The sequence below is a fragment of a genome, unplaced genomic scaffold (assembly GCF_019419815.1).
Source record: "Pyrus x bretschneideri cultivar Hongxiangsu unplaced genomic scaffold, Pyrus_bretschneideri_v1 Contig16, whole genome shotgun sequence".
In the NCBI taxonomy this organism is placed as follows: Eukaryota; Viridiplantae; Streptophyta; class Magnoliopsida; order Rosales; family Rosaceae; genus Pyrus; species Pyrus x bretschneideri.
This window is the reverse complement of record NW_025999457.1, coordinates 7,094,192-7,112,045: the sequence shown is the minus strand read 5'-3', so window position 1 is coordinate 7,112,045 and position 17,854 is coordinate 7,094,192. Positions and strand designations below refer to the sequence as shown.

Genomic DNA, 17,854 nt, shown 5'->3' with positions numbered 1-17,854 from the left:
TTGAAGCAGTATTGGAAATCTTCAAGAGTCTTCACCTTAGCTCATTTCACCTCAAGTGAGGAGGTGCTACACTTTAAATAATCAACGAGATTGATCAAGTTCAAGCAATGCTTGAACTTCTCGACCGGCACTATCTTTGTAAGGGAATCTGTGGCATTATCATCCGTATGAATCTTTTCAATCCAAATTTCCTTAGACTCCACCCAATCTCTGACTATGTGATACATTGCTTCAATGTGCTTTGATCTTCCAAAAAAAACCTAATTGTTTGCCAAGTGAATGGCACTTTGACTATCACACTTAAGCTTCACACAATCTTGAGTGATTCCCATTTGACTTACCAAGCCACTAAGCCAAATCACTTCATTTGTAGTTTCGGCCAATGCAATATACTTTGCCTTTGTGGTTGACAAAGCTGTAATTGGTTGCAGTAGTTCCCTCCAACTGCTTGGTCATCCTGTGCATGTAAACACTTAACCAAAAATTGACATTTTTTTGTCCAAGTCCCTTATATAATCGGCATCTACATATCCTAACACCCCTGCACTTTCCTTTGCCTCTCAAACATAATCCTTTGTCGCCAAGAACCTTTCAAATAACGCAAAATCCACTTTACTGCATCCCAATGTTGCTTTCCTGGATTTGCTATGTATCTGGAAATGACATTGATCGCTTGAGCTATGTCGGGACGTGTGCATACCATTACATACATGAGGTAGCCCACGACATTAGCATAAGGCACCTTCTTCATTACTTATTGCTCTTCCTCGAACGTAGGACACTGTTGCCCACTTAACCTGAAGTGAGCCGCCAAAGGAGTCGAAACTAGCTTTGCTTCTTGCATATCAAACTTCTCAAGAACCTTCTGAATACACTTGGCTTGTGATATCCAGATCTTTCCAGCGGTTCTGTCTCCCTGAATTTCCATGCCAAGGATCTTCTATGCAGCACCTAGATCCTTCATATCGAGCTCTTCGCTCAACATCTTTTTCAGGTCTTCAATTCTAGACTTGTCTTGACAAGCAATTAGCATGTCATCCACACATAGCAATAACAATATGATCATCCCATCTTGGAACACATGATAGTACATGTAACAGTCATATAAACATCTTCTAGACTTGATTTTTAGCATGAATGAATCAAACCTCTTGTATCATTGTCTTGGAGACTATTTCAGGCTATACAGGGACTTCCTTAGCTGACATACTAGGGTTTTTTTCCCATATTCAACAAACCCTTATGGTTGAGCCATGTAAATCGTCTTCTCTAGATCCCCATGAAGAAACGCTGTCTTCACATCCATTTGCTCAATCTCTATGTCATGCTGAGTTGTCATTGCTAAAAGCAATTTGATAGAAGTATGCTTGACTACAGGGGAAAAAATCTCATCATAATTCCCCCTTTCCTTTTTGTGAGTACCCCTTTAGCCACGAGCCTTGCTTTGAACCTCACAACATCTTGTTCATGAAGTCCTTCCTTTTTCCTAAATACCTACTTGCATCCAACTAGCTTTCTGTCTTTGGGCTTAGGAACCAACTCCCAAATAGAGTTCTTGTAAAGAGACTTCATTTCTTCTGTCATAGCACTTATCCAACTATCTCGCTTATCACTTGCTATAGCCTCTCGATAAGTAGTTGCATCTCCTTGACTAATGTTAAGAACATAATTAACTTCGTCCTGGTCAAACCCAAACCTGTTAGGTTTCTTCTTGTTCCGCTTAGGTTTGTTCAGTGTTATGCATCTTTGGAATGCAGATGGATTGTTGGTTAAAGTTCGAACTCTTTGAGATGTTTCGTGGATTAGAATGCCTTCAATCTATCCTGTTTCTTACTCCACCTAATTCCTAACTAGTGAACGATGTTGATGCTCTTCTTCTTCCTCAAAACCATCATATTCGGCCTTTTGCTCGATTTGCTTCACCTAAGCTTCTTCATTTGAATTGATTAATGGAATCTTTGTTGCTTCAATTTTAGCATCATCCGTCTTTTCCCTGCTGCTCTCGACTTTATTCAGAGGCATGGTTGTCTCATCAAAGATAACATCTTGACTGACAACCTTTTTCCTGTTGTTGAAATCCCAAAGCTTAAAACCCTTAACTCCTTTCTCAAAACCTAAGAATATGCAATGTGTAGACTTCGGTTTGAGCTTGGACCTTTCATCATTTGGAATATGTGCATAAGCACTACAGCCGAACACCCTGAGCTTGGAATAGTCCACCGGCTTCTTAAACTATACCTCTTCTGCACTCTTAAAACTGAGAATTGTAGATGGTGACCTGTTAATCAAATAACTTGCATGATTAACAGCCTCTGCCCAAAAACTATCAGGCAATCGTGCATGAAATCGCATGCTCCTCTCTCTCTTTCTCCATGAGAGTTTGGTTCATCCTCTTAACAGCTTCATTTTGTTGGGGATTCTTCTTTACTGTGAAGTGCCTTATAATGCCTTCCTGGTTGCAGTAATCGGTGAACTCATTACTTATATATTCACCTCCATTGTCACTTCTCAGGTACTTGATCTTTCTTCCAGTTTGATTCTTGGTTTCTATTTTCCATTTCTTGAACTTTGCAAAAACCTCATATTTCTGCTTCATGAAATAAACCCAAACCTTCCTAGAAAAATCAACCATGAAAGCAACAAAATACATGGCTCCACCATTTGATTTAGTTGGTGCAGGGCCCCAAACATTTGAGTGAATATAGCTGAGTTTCTCCTTGCTTCGGTTATCTGCACTGCTAGTTGCAAATGATACTTTTCTTTGCTTTCCGAGAACACAGTATTCACAGAAGTCCAGTTTGCAAGATGACACGCTTCCAACAGACCTTGCTTGTGTAATTCTTGCAACCCTTTATGGCTTATGTGCCCGAGCCTATGATGCTAGAGTTTAGTCTTGTCTTCTACACTTTGATTTACAGAAACAGCTGCTCCCCGAACTATAGTGGTCCCAATTAACTTATACAACTTATTGGGTTGTAGGTCACCCCGCATTATCACTAGCGATCCTTTGGTTACCCTGAGTCTTCCCTTTTTAGACTTGTATCCATAACTGGCCTCATCTAAAGTACCCAAGGAAATCAAATTCTTTCTTAGTCTAGGGACATACCTGACGTTCCCCAAAGCTCGTATCATCCCATCAAACATTCTTATTTGAACAGTGTCAATTCCACTGGCAAGATGAGGACTTATGCTTCTGAAAACTTTATTATTCCTATCATTCCAAATTTGCCAACAATTCACAAAAGCCTTACTAAGCTCACTCAGACCACTGCATTCATCATTGTTAATTAATTCCAACCAATCTAAAAATCATTCATATGACCAACGTTACTTAATTGCGTATTTAACGGGGATCAGTTCTAGAGTTCTTTCACAAAATCACAATTTAGAAAAGATGATTTTGTGTTTCTTCCTCCTTGCCGCATAACGGGCAATCTTTGTTAGCATTTTGATGAATTTATTTAATCTTACCTTAGTATGCAATTTCCCTTGAATAAGCTGCTATGCAAATTTTTTTACCTTAGGGGGTATGATTAGCCTCCATATCCTCTTATGGAGCTTTTATCTCTTCACTTCAAAGTTTTGAACTCTGAATCCAATTAACTGATTTAATTGAGAACTCACCAGTTGATGAATGATCCTAAATGAAGTAATCTTCCTTAGTCTGCAAGGGAATAATTACCAAACATATTTTTTTTCACAACATCTAAATTTGATACTTGAGAAAGCTGGACTTTGTCCTAGATCCCATTATCAATAAAGTCACAAACTTTAGCTTCCCAATTAATATTCTAACATTGATTAACTGGAATGAGGTGGACAAGCAAATAAGGAAAAATTCAACTATGGGTCCAAAAAAAGATGGCCCCTACCATTACCCCCCACCCATCTCATTCCCATGTGGATAACATGTCTACTATTTAAAATTCATTTCTAGGCTACAGTATAGTTTTGTCTAACCTTACAATTTAAAAAATCGTTCATATAAGCACTTGTGCCCACCAATTGTTCTCATTTTTATAACTTTCCAACCTAACTTAGCCATACAAGCATTATTGAATAATCTACTCTTCTAATTCCTAATCCCCTTGGTCTTTAGCCATGTAAACTTCATCCCAAGCGAAAGGATAAAGTTTCCTATGTCTTCCCCAAAAAAAATAAAATCCCTACATTTCTTGTTTAAATTCTTTGTCACACGTGGGGGACACTTAAGCAAGATATGATATAGTTAGGCATATTAGTTGGATTAGACTTAATAAGAGTTAATCTACCTGCTTTAGAAAGAGTATTCGCCTTCCACCTTGCTAACTTTTGTTTCACCCTTCTTGTATTTTGAAATACCTTAAAAAGTCTCAACATATTGTGCTAAATATTAAAAGACACATACTTCACTAAAATATGGCATTTTTGGACTAAATATCAATTCATCATTTCCCTCACGAGGATGAATCATCTTTCTTAATATCAACTCATAATCTTCAATCTATATGGTTCTTTAGTACAAAAACTGTTTATGTTTTTACGCATCTATGGGAGTAGCACTGTCGGTTCTCATGCTTCCAAAGTTAAATGAAACTTGGTTTTCTCCCCCATTTTCTTAGTCTTGAACTGCTATAGTGCTTAGAAACTAATATTTGATCATATATTCCATAGCATAACAAAAGTGGTAGTGTTTTTATTTTCGTTTCAGACAGATAAAAGTGATAGTGTTGTTATTCCATAGCATAACAAAAGTGGTATTGTTTTTATTTTCTCTTCAAATATATATGTGAATTTGTTACTTAACAACCTCCTCACTTTATGTTTCATTTCAACTTTCGAGCTTCTACTCATGCCATGTGTATTTCATTTCCACAAAAAATTAAAACTGTAACTATATTAAAATCCCACTGTTTTTATTCCTTGAAAGTTGTAATTATGGTTTGATTATTTAAAAGTTGTGGAACCTAGACTGGGCTATTTGGAAATGTTTAAAAATAAAAAAATTGTTATTAGCACTCTAAAAATCTCATTTGGTACTCCAAACTTTCTATAATTAGAAAGAAAAATACATTTGTGAGGAGTGTAGAATAAAATTGTTGGTGTGCTAATAACAGTTCCAAAAATAATTGACATCATTTTTTATAATGCTTAATAGAAAAAGTGAAAAGTGTTTATGGGTCGAAGATAATACTTGAAGTGCTTTATAAAAGAAGTAACTATTATGTTTTTCTTTCAAGAACCACTTCAAGTAATTTTATAAGAAGTAGTTATACTTTTTTTAAAAAAATCAGTGGATTCCAAATAAAATTACGTTTATTGTAAGGGTTATGAGTAAAATGTATTTTTCTTTTTAAAGCATCTTTGAAGAGACCTTACAAAATTTTTTGTTTTGATGTTAAATATGTACAATAACAGTGCATCTAATATTTTGACAGCTCTTTTAAAAATACATCACGGACAAATAATGCAATGTAAATACTCATGTAAATCAATATAATTATTAGGCCAAATTTAGAAACATCTCTCATCGTCCGGCTGAACCTGGATGGGCTTCCATCCACATACAAACCCAGCATCATGCAGACGCAAACACCAACGTCATGCTATAATCGTCCTCACCAGACAGGCCCATCCACTTTCCGAGGGTATTTTCGTCATTCCATGCATCCCCCTCACACTATAAACCACAGCCACTTCGATCACTGTCAAAGGACTTCTGAGCTACCCACTAATTCCTCCTCTCCCTCGCAACGCTCTCGCTCTCTCTCCCCAACTCATCCCAATCCCATCCCCCCGAATTCCCATTCCCGATGGCTTCCAAGTCCAAAATCCTCTTCATTGACGACACCGGCTACATGGGAAAGTTCATCGTCGAGGCCAGCACCAATGTCGGAATTAAAGTAGACAATAATTCCAGATGGATCCGTTACTGATAGGCCCATGTAAACTAATTTGTCCGCTACAAAATTCGCTTCCCTAAAAATGTGATGCCATCTAATGCATTGAAATCCTGATGCCAACTACTTGATGTCCTTAATGATCAGTATAAGATGCCAAGGGGGTTTCCAACCCCCTGCACCACTTGAATGATGAGCTTGAAATCCCCCTCCACCACAATCTTTCTCACACCTTTAAACCAGTGGCTTTCGTGAGCGAGACAGTGGCCTATCGAGATTAAAGCACTAGCTCCAATAGGTTGTCCAGTCTCATTCCTTAAAACAAACCCAGCAACCGCTTTATTTAAACAAACCGAGCCATCAAAATTTAATATCACAAAACCTTGGGGCGGAAGCTTCCAACGAATGTTTTCTTGATTACAAAGGTTGCTTTTGTTAGTCATTTTGCAATTGGCCTCAAAATAAGATAAACCCATTCTAGCGGCAATGTCAATACTTCTGGCAAGATAAGGACTTATGCTTTTGAAAACTTTATTATTCCTATCATTCCAAATTTGCCAACAATTTAGAACAGTCTTATTAAGCTCACTCAGACCACTGCATTCATCATTGTTAATTAATTCCAACCAATCTAAAAATCATTCATATGACCAACATTAACGAGGATCTGTTCTACAGTTCTTTCACAAAATCACAATTCAGAAAAGATGATTTTGTGTTTCTTCCTCCTTGCCGCATAACGGGCAATCTTTGTTAGCATTTTGAATGAATTTATTTAATCTTACCTTAGTATACAATTTTCCTTCAATAAGCTGCCAATTTTTTAGCCTTAGGGGGTATGATTAACCCCCATATCCTCTTAATGAGCTTTTGTCTCTTCACTTCATGGTTTTGAATTCTGAATCCAAGTAGCTGATTTAATTGAAAACTCACCAGTTGATGAATGATCTTAAATGAAGTAATCTTCCTTATTCTGCAAGGGAATAGTTTCCAAACATATTTTTTTTCACAACATCTAAATCTGATACTTGAGAAAGCCGGACTTTGTCCCAGATCCCATTATCTATAAAGTCACAAACTTTAGCTTCCCAATTAATATTCTAACATTGATTAATAGGAATGAGGTGGACCAGCAGATAAGGAAAAATCTAACTATGGGTCCAAAAAAAGATGGCCCCTACCATTACCCACCACCCATCTCATTCTCATGTGAATAACATGTCTACTATTTAAAATTCATTTCCAGGCTATAGTATAGTTTTGTCTAACCTTACAATTTAAAAAATCATTATACCTTAAGTATTTCCTTCTAATCACTTATGCCCACCAATTGTTCTCGTTTTTATAACTTTCCAACTTCACTTAGCCGTACAAGCATTATTAAATCTTCTAATTCCTAACCCCCATGGTCTTTAGCCATGTGAACTTTATCCCAAGCTAAAGGATAAAGTTTCCTATCTCTTCCCTAGAAAAAGAGCATTCGCCCGGCTAACTTTTGTTTCACACTTATTAATAATTCTCATCGTCCGGCTGAACCTGGAGCATCATGCAGACGCAAACACCACGTCATGCTATAATCGTCCTCACCAGACAGGCCCATCCACTTTCCAAGGGTATTTTCGTCATTCCACGCATCCCACTCACACCATAAATCACAGCCACTTCAATCACGGTCAATGGACTTCTCAGCTACCCGCTTATTCCTCCTCTCCCTCGCAACGCTCTCACTCGCTCTCTCTCTCCAACTCATCTCATTCCAATCCCCCCGATTCCCATTCCCGATGGCTTCCAAGTCCAAAATCCTCTTCATCGGCGGCACCGGCTACATTGGAAAGTTCATCGTCGAGGCCAGCGCCAAGGCCGGGTACCCTACCTACGTTCTGGTTCGAGAAGCTTCCCTCTCCGACCCGGCAAAGTCCAAAGTCATCGAGAACTTCAAGGCTCTGGGCGTCAATTTCGTCCTGGTTCGTAAAATTCCCAGCATTTTCTAGCTTTTTAATCCGATTAGCCAATTCGGTTTTGCTTGATTTGTGTTTTTTTTTTTAATTTTATTTTATATAATTTGTAGGGTGATCTGTACGATCACGAGAGCTTGGTGAAGGCGATCAAGCAAGTCGACGTGGTGATCTCGACGGTGGGGCATGGTCAGTTGGCTGATCAGGGAAAGATCATTGCTGCCATCAAAGAAGCAGGCAATGTTAAGGTGAAAGTTTTGAAGTTTTGTGGGTTACTCTGGTTTTTGTATTTTTTTTTTTTTTCCTTTTGTTCTGTAAAATTGCGATTGTGAATGTATGAATTGGGCTGCAGAGATTTTTCCCGTCGGAGTTTGGAAATGACGTCGATCGAAGTCACGCTGTTGAGCCTGCCAAATCGGCGTTTGAGACCAAGGCCAAGATTCGCAGAGCTGTGGAGGCTGAGGGAATTCCTTACACCTATGTGTCCTCCAACTTCTTTGCTGGTTACTTCTTGCCTACTTTGAACCAGCCCGGGGCTTCTTCTGCTCCTAGGGACAAAGTCGTCATTTTGGGCGATGGAAACCCTAAAGGTAAAACCTAAAACTACTTAACCATGGGTTCTGAATAGATGTATTTTCTGTGGTTTCATTTTATTTCAATTTACTGCACAAAACCCACTTTGGCTTTTGGTAAATTATTCAGCAACCGATGAGTAATTGTTATGCATATGTGTGTTAGGCAAGGACTCTGTGCGCGCCCTTGTTGCACATAAATTTGACGTGTGCATGCCTTTTTTGCATCCAAATCTGTTTTTTCCTCTGCGTAGAGTAGTATTTGAAGTATTACTTAGTCAAAAGAAAAAAAATTGAAAAGGGGTTTTCAATCTGTTTGATTTGCAGCAACCGATGAGTAATTGTTATGCATATGAGTTGCAGCATAAAGCCCACTTTTGCGTTTTCGAAAATGTAAAGGGGTTTTCAATTTGTTTGATTTGCAGCAATTTTCAACAAGGAAGACGACATTGGGACGTACACAATTAGGGCAGTGGATGATCCAAGAACCTTGAACAAAGTCCTCTATATCAGGCCCCCTGCCAACACCATTTCATTCAATGAGCTTGTCTCTCTTTGGGAGAAGAAGATTGGCAAAACCCTCGAGAGAATCTATGTCCCGGAGGAGCAGCTGCTCAAGCAAATCCAAGGTTAGTGGCAATCATTGTCAGTCTGGGAACAACTGATTTGAATTTTTTTTGTTTGTTTCAAACATTTTGAGATAAATTTAAAATTGGTTGGTTTATTTTTGTGTCCTTTTTGCAGAGGCAGCGGTGCCGCTCAATGTGATACTATCAATTAGTCACTCAGTTTTTGTGAAGGGAGACCACACTAACTTTGAGATCGAGCCTTCGTTTGGCGTGGAAGCCACTGCTCTTTACCCTGATGTCAAATACACCACAGTCGACGAGTACCTCAACCAGTTTGTCTGAGATTTGGAAGCCTGTTGATGGTTTTATACGAGTGAAACTGGCTATCGAGATTTGGAAGCGTGTTGATGGTTTTATATGAGTGAAACTGGCTATCTTTGCAAATAAATAGTAGGTAGTTTGATGACTAATGTATCTCATGTTGTGTGGAAATAAATAGTGGGGGGATGGCTACTTCCCCCTACGTCGCATCTTTGTTCGTCGCATCTGTGTTTGTCGCATCTTTGTTCAACTCTCTGTACTACCTTTTTGTAAAATGACGGAAAAGACATGGCTTGTAGATTTCTTCCCGTTCAGATTCTGGTTTGGTTTTTCTTTTGAGTTTTGGTTCAACCTTTTGTGCCTTGTTTAGCTATCGACGCTAACACGTCTCTCTCATTTCGGTTGGAAAACTCTTCTATAGACAGTTATGTTAGAGCATGTATAAGGGGGATACAGAATGCCTTGAATCGGGCATTTTATAAATAGAAATGAAATTATCTGGTAAATTTTTTACGACCATTTCTATAAATGCAACAGATGTAGAATTTGACTGTTATAATTTTACATTACCTGCATTAATGGGAAGTGGTCTGCTTAGCCTCACAAGAGACTAACAGTAATGTGATTCAAATTCGTTTTTAATGAGAGTAGAACCTAATAAAAAATAAGAATGACGTTGACGTTGAATTTGACTCCTAATGACAAAGGCTTTAAATTCAATCAGTAAATAACATTTTGGTTGGAAGGATTTTTCATGTCAAATATATACATTAGGATCTCCACCTAGGATTTAACAACTCTTGTGAATTGTTGTTGTCAAATATGCACAATAACATCGTCACCTAGGATTTGATATCTCCTTTGGAGATGTTCTAGTGTACTTTTGATTCATTGAGTAGTCAAATTTTCTCTTTCATATAGTTTAGTGAAAATACGTATGTGAATGTTGTATCAACTATTAAGCATGAACAAATATGTTTTTAACACTTGTTTTCTGATTCCTGAAAACTAATCCCAATCCTACTAAAAGCAGGAAAGTAATAAGAACATGAAACTAGTCTTTTTTCCATACGTTACTCTTTTTTCCCTTCTCCCTTTCTATCTTGGAAGATTGTGATTCAAAGTTTTACCTAGGTTGGTTTGGAATCCATTTATTGGAAGCCTACAACACACTTGTATAAAGATAGGATTCCTCACGAGTGCTTTCGACGGCTTCAGTTGCCTCCTTGTGTGTAATTTGTTGTGTAGTAGCGTTGGGGTTTTTCTGCTCTGCTACTATTGATTAAATTGCTTGCAATTATTTTGTAATTATGAAAATTAAACTGGGGAAAATTGGCCTTCTGTTGTCCAAAATCTTTAGAAATTGCATTTGCTTAAATTTTGTGAATTTCTTTTGTCTATCTAGCAAATTTTTGTGGTTGAAGTTTGCGTTGGGAAAGGTAACACTTTTTAATTTTTATTTTTACTTGTTTGTGTTTGTGTTGAATTTTTGTGATATTGTTATATGATGAATGAGAAATTGTGGTTTTTCAATTTTTTGGTTTGTTTTCCGTTGGTCTGGAGAGACGGACAAGTGGACAGGGTTCCGTCCACTTTGTGGCGCCTAAACGGTTGTACGAGAGATTTGGTATTTTCGTCCACCCACCCCCCTAGAACGACTCGTCATCCGTGGAACACAAAATTATAACCTCTCTGTCTCTTTCTTCTTCCTCCTTGTTTCCATCCGAGGGCATCTTTGCTCCCGCTCGGTTCTGTTCCGTCCTGTCCCATCTCGTCCCGTCCCGTTTCGTTCCGTCCTGTCCCGTTTGCATACCAAACGATATAGCGAACAGGCAATCAGCTATGAGGTGGAAGGAGAGGAAAGTGAGGTATATGAATGAGCTCGATAGAAAGCTGCAGATGCTTCAGACCGAGGCAACCACGCTCTCAGCACTAGTCACTCTTTTACAGGTATATACCCGTTATTTATTGTTTTTCCTTCTTTGTTAATTGGAATCAAATTGTGGTTCCTCTTGGGTCTTCGTTGGAGCAGTGCAAATTGGTTTGCGGACCCCATATCACAGTTTTCAGTAACTCGGTTGGAAATTTTTGGGATAACCCATTTGTGTTGAAAAGACTGATGGGTAATGAATGCCCACAGTACATTAGTAGAAGTTTTCCAATATTGGGATAAGTTTTCAATGCCTATGCAAAGTGAAATTGAATTTGTAAATGCATGGAGGTTGTATTGTCAAAGGAAATGCTGTAAACTTCAATGTGTAGTTAATGCATCAGTTTGGAGTTGCTCTATAAATGGAGCACTCCGTATGCTTTCAAGTGACAGAAAAATATACAGACAGAAAGAAAGAAAGATCAATAACATCATCTATTCCTCCTCCGCATTTATTTGTTATCCTCTTGTGCTATAGTTTTAGGATGACATTTTACATCTGCCTCATACCTATCATTAAAAGATTATCTCTCTAACTTTGACCTATTTATAACAATTTGAAAATTTTAGTTGTTTTTGTTTTTGGTTATGTTTATTCGTCAAAGTAATGACTTTGGTTTTATGGTTATGGATTCATGAGTGTGACCATTGTGGTTCAAAAGCCAAGGAGACTGAAGCGCAATTGGAATTAAAGTCATAAGACATAGTAAGTTTTTGTTTTTTCTTTATTTCTGCTGCAAAGTTTTAGAATCTCTCTCTCTTTTATTTTTTTATTTTTTTATTTTTTTATTTTTTATTACACCGAATTTCTTTTGAAAAGAGTAGGTTGGTTATATGCAAGATTTCCATAGGAATTACAGAGCTTAGGTAGTATTGATGTGGGTATTTTTGCCTTATGTTACAGGAGTGAAGAAACTTGTTGGAACAACTGATGAAAATTATAAATAGAAATGATAATTATTTGGTAAATTTTTTACGACCATTTCTATAAATGCAACAGGTCTAGAATTTGACTGCTATAATTTCACATTACCTACATTAGGAGAAGGGGTTTGCTTAGCCTCACAATAGGCTAACAATAATGTGATTCAAATTCATTTTCGACGAGAGTAGAACCTAATAAAAAATAAATATGACGTTGTTATTGAATTTGACTCCTAATGACAAAGGGTTCAAATTCAATCAGTAAATAACACTTTGGTTGAAAGGATTTTTTATGTCAAATATGTATATTAGGATCTCCACCTAGGATTTAACAACTCATGTGAATTGTTGTTGTCAAATATGCACAATAACATCTTCACCTAGAATTTGACATCTCCTTTGGAAATGCTCTAACATACTTTTGATTGATTGAGCAGTCAAATTTTCTCTTTCATATAGTTTAGTGAAAATATGTATGTGAATGCTGTATTAACTATTAAGCATGAACAAATATGTTTTTAACACATGTTTTCTGATTCCTGGAAACTAATCCCAATCCTACTAAAAGCAGGAAAGTAATAAGAACATGAAACTAATCTTTTTTCCATACGTTACTCTTTTTTTTCCCTTCTCCCTTTCTATCTTGGAAGATTGTGATTCTAAGTTTTACCTAGGTTGGTTTGGAATCCATTTATTGGAAGCCTACAACACACTTGTATAAAGATAGTATTCCCAATATGCTCACCTGAAATTTCCTCACGAGTTCTTTCGACGGCTTCAGTTGCCTCATTGTGTGTTGTTTGTTGTGTAGTAGCGTTGGGCATTTAAAAAAAAAAAAACCGAGTGAAACGCCCAAATCACAACAGCGGTTTGGTTTGGTTTGGTTTTTTATTCGTTTTTTAATTTTCGATGGTTAAACCGAACCGCACTGATTTTAATCGGTTTGACAATCTGTTCTTGAAATTCTTAGGATGCAGTTAACCGAACCGACCTGCATATATTTAAGTTAATTTTTTTTAATCGAAGTCTGGTGAGAATTGAAATTTACAACGACCTGAAGTCATCACGAGATAAGATATCTCGTACCTGACAACTGGTTTCCAGAGATCCAGAAGAATCTCATTAGACTTTGAAACCCAGATCGCATCGCTCTAGATGGATCTCGAGGACTCACCGGAATTCTAGCTTTGAGTTTTACGCTACTTTGGCCGACACCCATGGCCACAGTGTTTTGATGGCATTGCAATCCTCTGAATTAAGCTTGAAAAATCCCCAGAGCTCCCCGTTACCTACAAGCAGTTGAGAGATAATTAAGTAGGATGACTTCTACATGGGGAAAAGAAAGCCAGCAGCCATAAAGCTCCAGAAGAGCTACTTTGATGTGTTGGAATTGTGCACAGAAAATAATAAAAAGGGAAATGAGGCCAAAGCTTTGGAAAGGTGTATTGCACCATGTAAAAGAAAACAAAAAGCAAAGTTTTTGGAATGATGCAGCATTAAGAAAAATAATAATAATTAAAAAAAAAAAGGATAAAGGCTTTCGGATGGTGTTGTACCATCTAAAAAGAAAGAAAAAACAATATATATATATATATATATATATATGTGAATGATGTTAGCTTAAAACACTTTCAAATTCTATTTACTTTAAAACAATTTATTTATGATGAACGGTTTTACTGCTTACTGCTTTAAGTTTGGATTTATGGGAATGGTGTTGAATTAAAACCCTTGTTATAAGCTTATTTACTTAAATGCAATTTATTCACTTTGGCTGAAATTACCGCCTATTGCTTTAATTTATTTATTGTACTTCTTTTGTTACGATGAGTATATATATGATCCGAAGTTCCTTGATCAGATCAGAACCTGCAGTTTCTTGATCTTCAAGAGCAGGACATATAGTTCTTTGATGAGTATCGTAAGTTTGAAGTATCGCATTGCCTCAATTGTAATAAAGGCCATCAGCTATGTGTGTTTGCGTTGAATTTTTGTGGATATTATTATATGATTGAATGAGAAATGGGGGTTTTTCAATTTTTTGGTTTTGTAGGATTTAGCTAATAGGCAATCAGCTATGAGGTGGAAGGAGAGGAAAGCGAGGTATACGAATGAGCCGGAGAGGAAGCTGCAGACGCTTCAGACCGAGGCAACCACTCTCTCAGCACTGGTCACTCTTCTACAGGTATATACCCGTTATTTATTGTTTTTCCTTCTTTGTTAATTGGAATCAAATTGTGGTTCCTCTTGGGTCTTCGTTGGAGCAGTGCAAATTGGTTTGCGGACCCCATATCACAGTTTTCAGTAACTCGGTTGGTAATTTTTGGGATAACCCATTTGAAAATTTTAGTTGTTTTTGTTTTTGGTTATGTTTATTTGTCAAAGTAATGACTTTGGTTTCGTGGTTATGGATTCATGAGTGTGACAATGGTGGTTCAAAAGATAAGGAGACTGAAGGGCAATTGGAATTAAAGTCAAATGACATGGTAAGATTTTGTTTTTTTCTTTATTTCTGCTGCAAAGTTTTAGAATCTCCTTTTTTTTTTTTTTTTTTTTTAATACACCGAATTCCTTTTGAAAAGAGTAGGTTGGTTATATACAAGATTTCCATAGGTATTACAGAGCTTAGGTAGTATTGAAGTGGGTATTTTTGCCTTATGTTACAGGAGTGAAGAAACTAGTTGGAACAACTGATGAGATCCAGAAGCATTTTGGCTGTAGGTGGGTTTGACATTCAATGTGGGTGAGTTTGGTTAATTTCTCTACATTATTAAATGTTTTAATACACGTATTAAATGTTTTAATACGTGTATTATTAGTAGCTCCTAATAATAACCAAGGTGTTTTGGACATTTTTTAGCTGATTGGTTTACTTTCTTTATTATATTTTCAGTTTTTTGTCATTTTAACTTTATTGCCATTTTAATTTCTGAATGTATGTTACAAAATGGCTATAAATACCACCTCTTTCTCTAAGATGGGGAAGTTGGACGTTTTTTATTAATGAAAATTCTCAGTGTTTCTTTGTATTAGTTTTTTGCCTTTCTCTTTGTGAGATTGTTATGCTTTGTTATTTTAGTTATCTATGTTGTAGGCTAGTACTAGAGACGAGATTTTGGGGTTTTCAGGTTTCTCCTCGCACTAGGAGATAGTGGACCCTATATATTAGTTTCCCTTTTCGTTTAATTTCGTTTCAATTCGCTACGCCGTGCATCAGTTAAGGAGTCAATTTTTAGTCTACAGAGTGAGCTTCTTATTTGGAATTGTTGCTAATTACATAAGGAATTTCTCTTATTATGTATCTATAAATCTTACTTCTGTGTTTTCCTGAGCAGGGCAAACTTGCAACTGTACAATAACAAACTGCACAATAACTTCTTAAAAGTTGAGGAAGAATTTTAGTGTGTGGAGAGGGAAAAAGTTAATAAGGTGGAGAACCTGAGCATGTTAAAGGGTCGTGTTCTGTAGTCCTGCCTTTTATTTATTCAGTGCATTTTAAATGGGTAAGGATAGGCCAAATAGTATGAAATTTAAAGTTGGTTTCCCCTTCGTGTGTTTTCTTTCAGATTTTTGTTTCTGAAAATGAATTGCTTCAAAATTTTTATTGGCAAAGTTCATTTGACCTTTTTTGGGTTAGCCACTCACTTTTTGGTTTTCATTGGAACTTCTATTGGCAAAGTTTACTAGAATGTCCCAAACACAAAAAAAAAAAAAAAAAAAAAAAAAAAAAAAAAATCAACCGTTGCATTGTTCGGGATGATAATTTATATCCAATATGATCATTAGCCAGTTAGAGAACCTGATTTGGGAAGTGGGGTTTTAAAGTTTTAATAGTTTTGTCATGTGTAATTTTCTTGCTTTGCCTACCACAAATCTAATAACCAAAGGCTTAGTTGTTTTCCCCAAATGGTTTTCAATTTGTTGTAGGTAAACAAGAGCTACTAAACTGTTATGCAGCAGGGGAATGGAAGGAAAGTAAAAATTCAAGCTTTTAATCAAAGAGAGAAATGGAGCGATACTAAAAAGATAGGTGAAACTGACTAATACTTTCTTTCCATTGAAATATAAATCAATTGATTAAGTTTTAAAATGAAGTTTCAATCGTTTCCGAATTCTAACAATGATCTCCTACGCATTAAGATAATCTATTTGGAGTTTTGATCCACTTTTCATTATGCATAATTTCAATTCTTTTCCATATAGAGTTTCCATTTTTCTTATGAAAAACTAACGAAAAAATCAAAAAACTTTAGTTTTAATGAAAAATGACAAATAAAGGTGTAGTGAGTAGTACTTGGAAAAGGTTAAAATGTGGTTTTTCGTTAAAAGTGAACAGTATTAGGAGTGTTTCGTTAAAACTCCTTTTTTCTTATGAGTGAGAGAAGAAGCTTTAATTTAGGTTCACAATTTTTCCTTTTGTAGATTTTTGAAGTAGGATTGAGCTTTCAAAAGGCAGTTCAAGTGGGGGTGGGCAAACGAGTATGGGAACCACGGATCAGGACGAGTAATCATGGTTCAGGATGGGTACGGCCTAGTTCTAATGTTTTTAAAAAGAGAAATGGGGCGGGCCAGGCTAGGCCTTTGAAATTTTAGAGGCGTACCGGTTCCAGAAGTCTAAAAAAAAGGGTACCCAAACCGGTCCGTTTGTAACATGTTCCCATTCCTCTTATATTTTCTCACACCTTCTCGAATACTCTCCTCTCCTCAGTCCTCCCTTTCGAATCTGTTGATTCTCAATCTCATTCCTCTCGATCTCTCCCTCTCCCACACCTTTGTTTTTAGAGCTAGAGGGAGAGAAGCAATGGCTAATCGGATTCTTTTTTTATTTTTTTATTTTTCTCTAGGATTCAACTTTTCTTGTATATTATGAGTTCAAGAAGCAAATCGTAATTGCACAAAAAGCAGGAAAGTCATATGACAAAATAAAAATATTTTGTTCATAGACTTTACCATTTCTTTCATCCGTTACTCTTTTCTTTGATTATCCCTGTTCTCTTGGAAGGCCGAGTCCTTTTCCTGAGAGTTGACAACACATTTGCAGGGCCGTTTCTAAGCAAGGGTGAAAGGGGGCACTGGCTAAATTTTTTTATTATCAGTATAAATATATATGAAAAAGATAAGAAATGTATATAATATTATTAGGAACTATAAAAGAAACATTTTAGAGCTCAATATTGTGTTCTTTTTATTTATAAAGTATAGTGTACGGGTCCAAACGGAATATATATTTGATCGAACAAAAAACATTTAATTATACATTACACCTCCCTCTTTCCCAAACCTAGCGTGCAAACAACATTCTCTCATTCTCAATCTCCCTTCAAGTATCTTTAGGTTCTTAACCTAGTTTCAATTCTTTCAGAATATAAGAAACTAAAAAAAGAGAGCCTCATGATCTACGCAAGGCTCTCTATTATTTACATCCTTTGAGATCACATTATTATTTACATCTTCCGTCAAAACTAGATAGTTTTCATTCTGATTTATGAAACGCTCGTTTCAAGACATTATGTATCCCCCATTATGGATGATCTAACATGCCTTGAAATTGTGTATTGAAGAGCCTTCCAACGAAAAAGAGATAAATGTGTTGTATCTCCACGTACGACCATATTCAATGTCGATAGCTAAATAAGGTACAAGAAGTTGGAACCCTAGCTAACTCAAAAAAAGAAAAAAACAAACAGAATTAGGAGGGAAGAAA

At 36.6% G+C, this 17,854-nt stretch overlaps 1 protein-coding gene and 1 long non-coding RNA gene across 2 annotated transcripts; both read left to right on the top strand.

Annotated features, from left to right (window-relative positions):
* The first annotated feature begins 7,556 nt into the window (after positions 1-7,556).
* LOC103967108 (phenylcoumaran benzylic ether reductase Pyrc5) lies at positions 7,557-9,610 on the top strand. The gene is made up of 5 exons (XM_048581112.1): positions 7,557-7,843; positions 7,948-8,082; positions 8,187-8,424; positions 8,832-9,035; positions 9,151-9,610. Exons 1-5 carry the CDS (start codon positions 7,661-7,663, stop codon positions 9,315-9,317), a joined length of 927 nt encoding a protein of 308 aa, XP_048437069.1. The 5' UTR covers positions 7,557-7,660; the 3' UTR covers positions 9,318-9,610.
* Positions 9,611-14,494: 4,884 nt separating this feature from the next.
* LOC125475848 lies at positions 14,495-15,694 on the top strand. The gene is made up of 3 exons (XR_007257237.1): positions 14,495-14,636; positions 14,817-14,893; positions 15,486-15,694. It is a non-coding gene; the product is annotated as an uncharacterized LOC125475848 (long non-coding RNA).
* Positions 15,695-17,854: the final 2,160 nt, after the last annotated feature.

Bases quoted from the DNA above. Each gene is read 5' to 3' on its own strand.
- LOC103967108 (XM_048581112.1), top strand. From the start codon at position 7,661: ATGGCTTCCAAGTCCAAAATCCTCTTCATCGGCGGCACCGGCTACATT. The intron at 7,844-7,947 runs GTTCGTAAAATT...TATAATTTGTAG, and splicing joins TGGGCGTCAATTTCGTCCTG to GGTGATCTGTACGATCACGA. The intron at 8,425-8,831 runs GTAAAACCTAAA...TTTGATTTGCAG, and splicing joins GGGCGATGGAAACCCTAAAG to CAATTTTCAACAAGGAAGAC.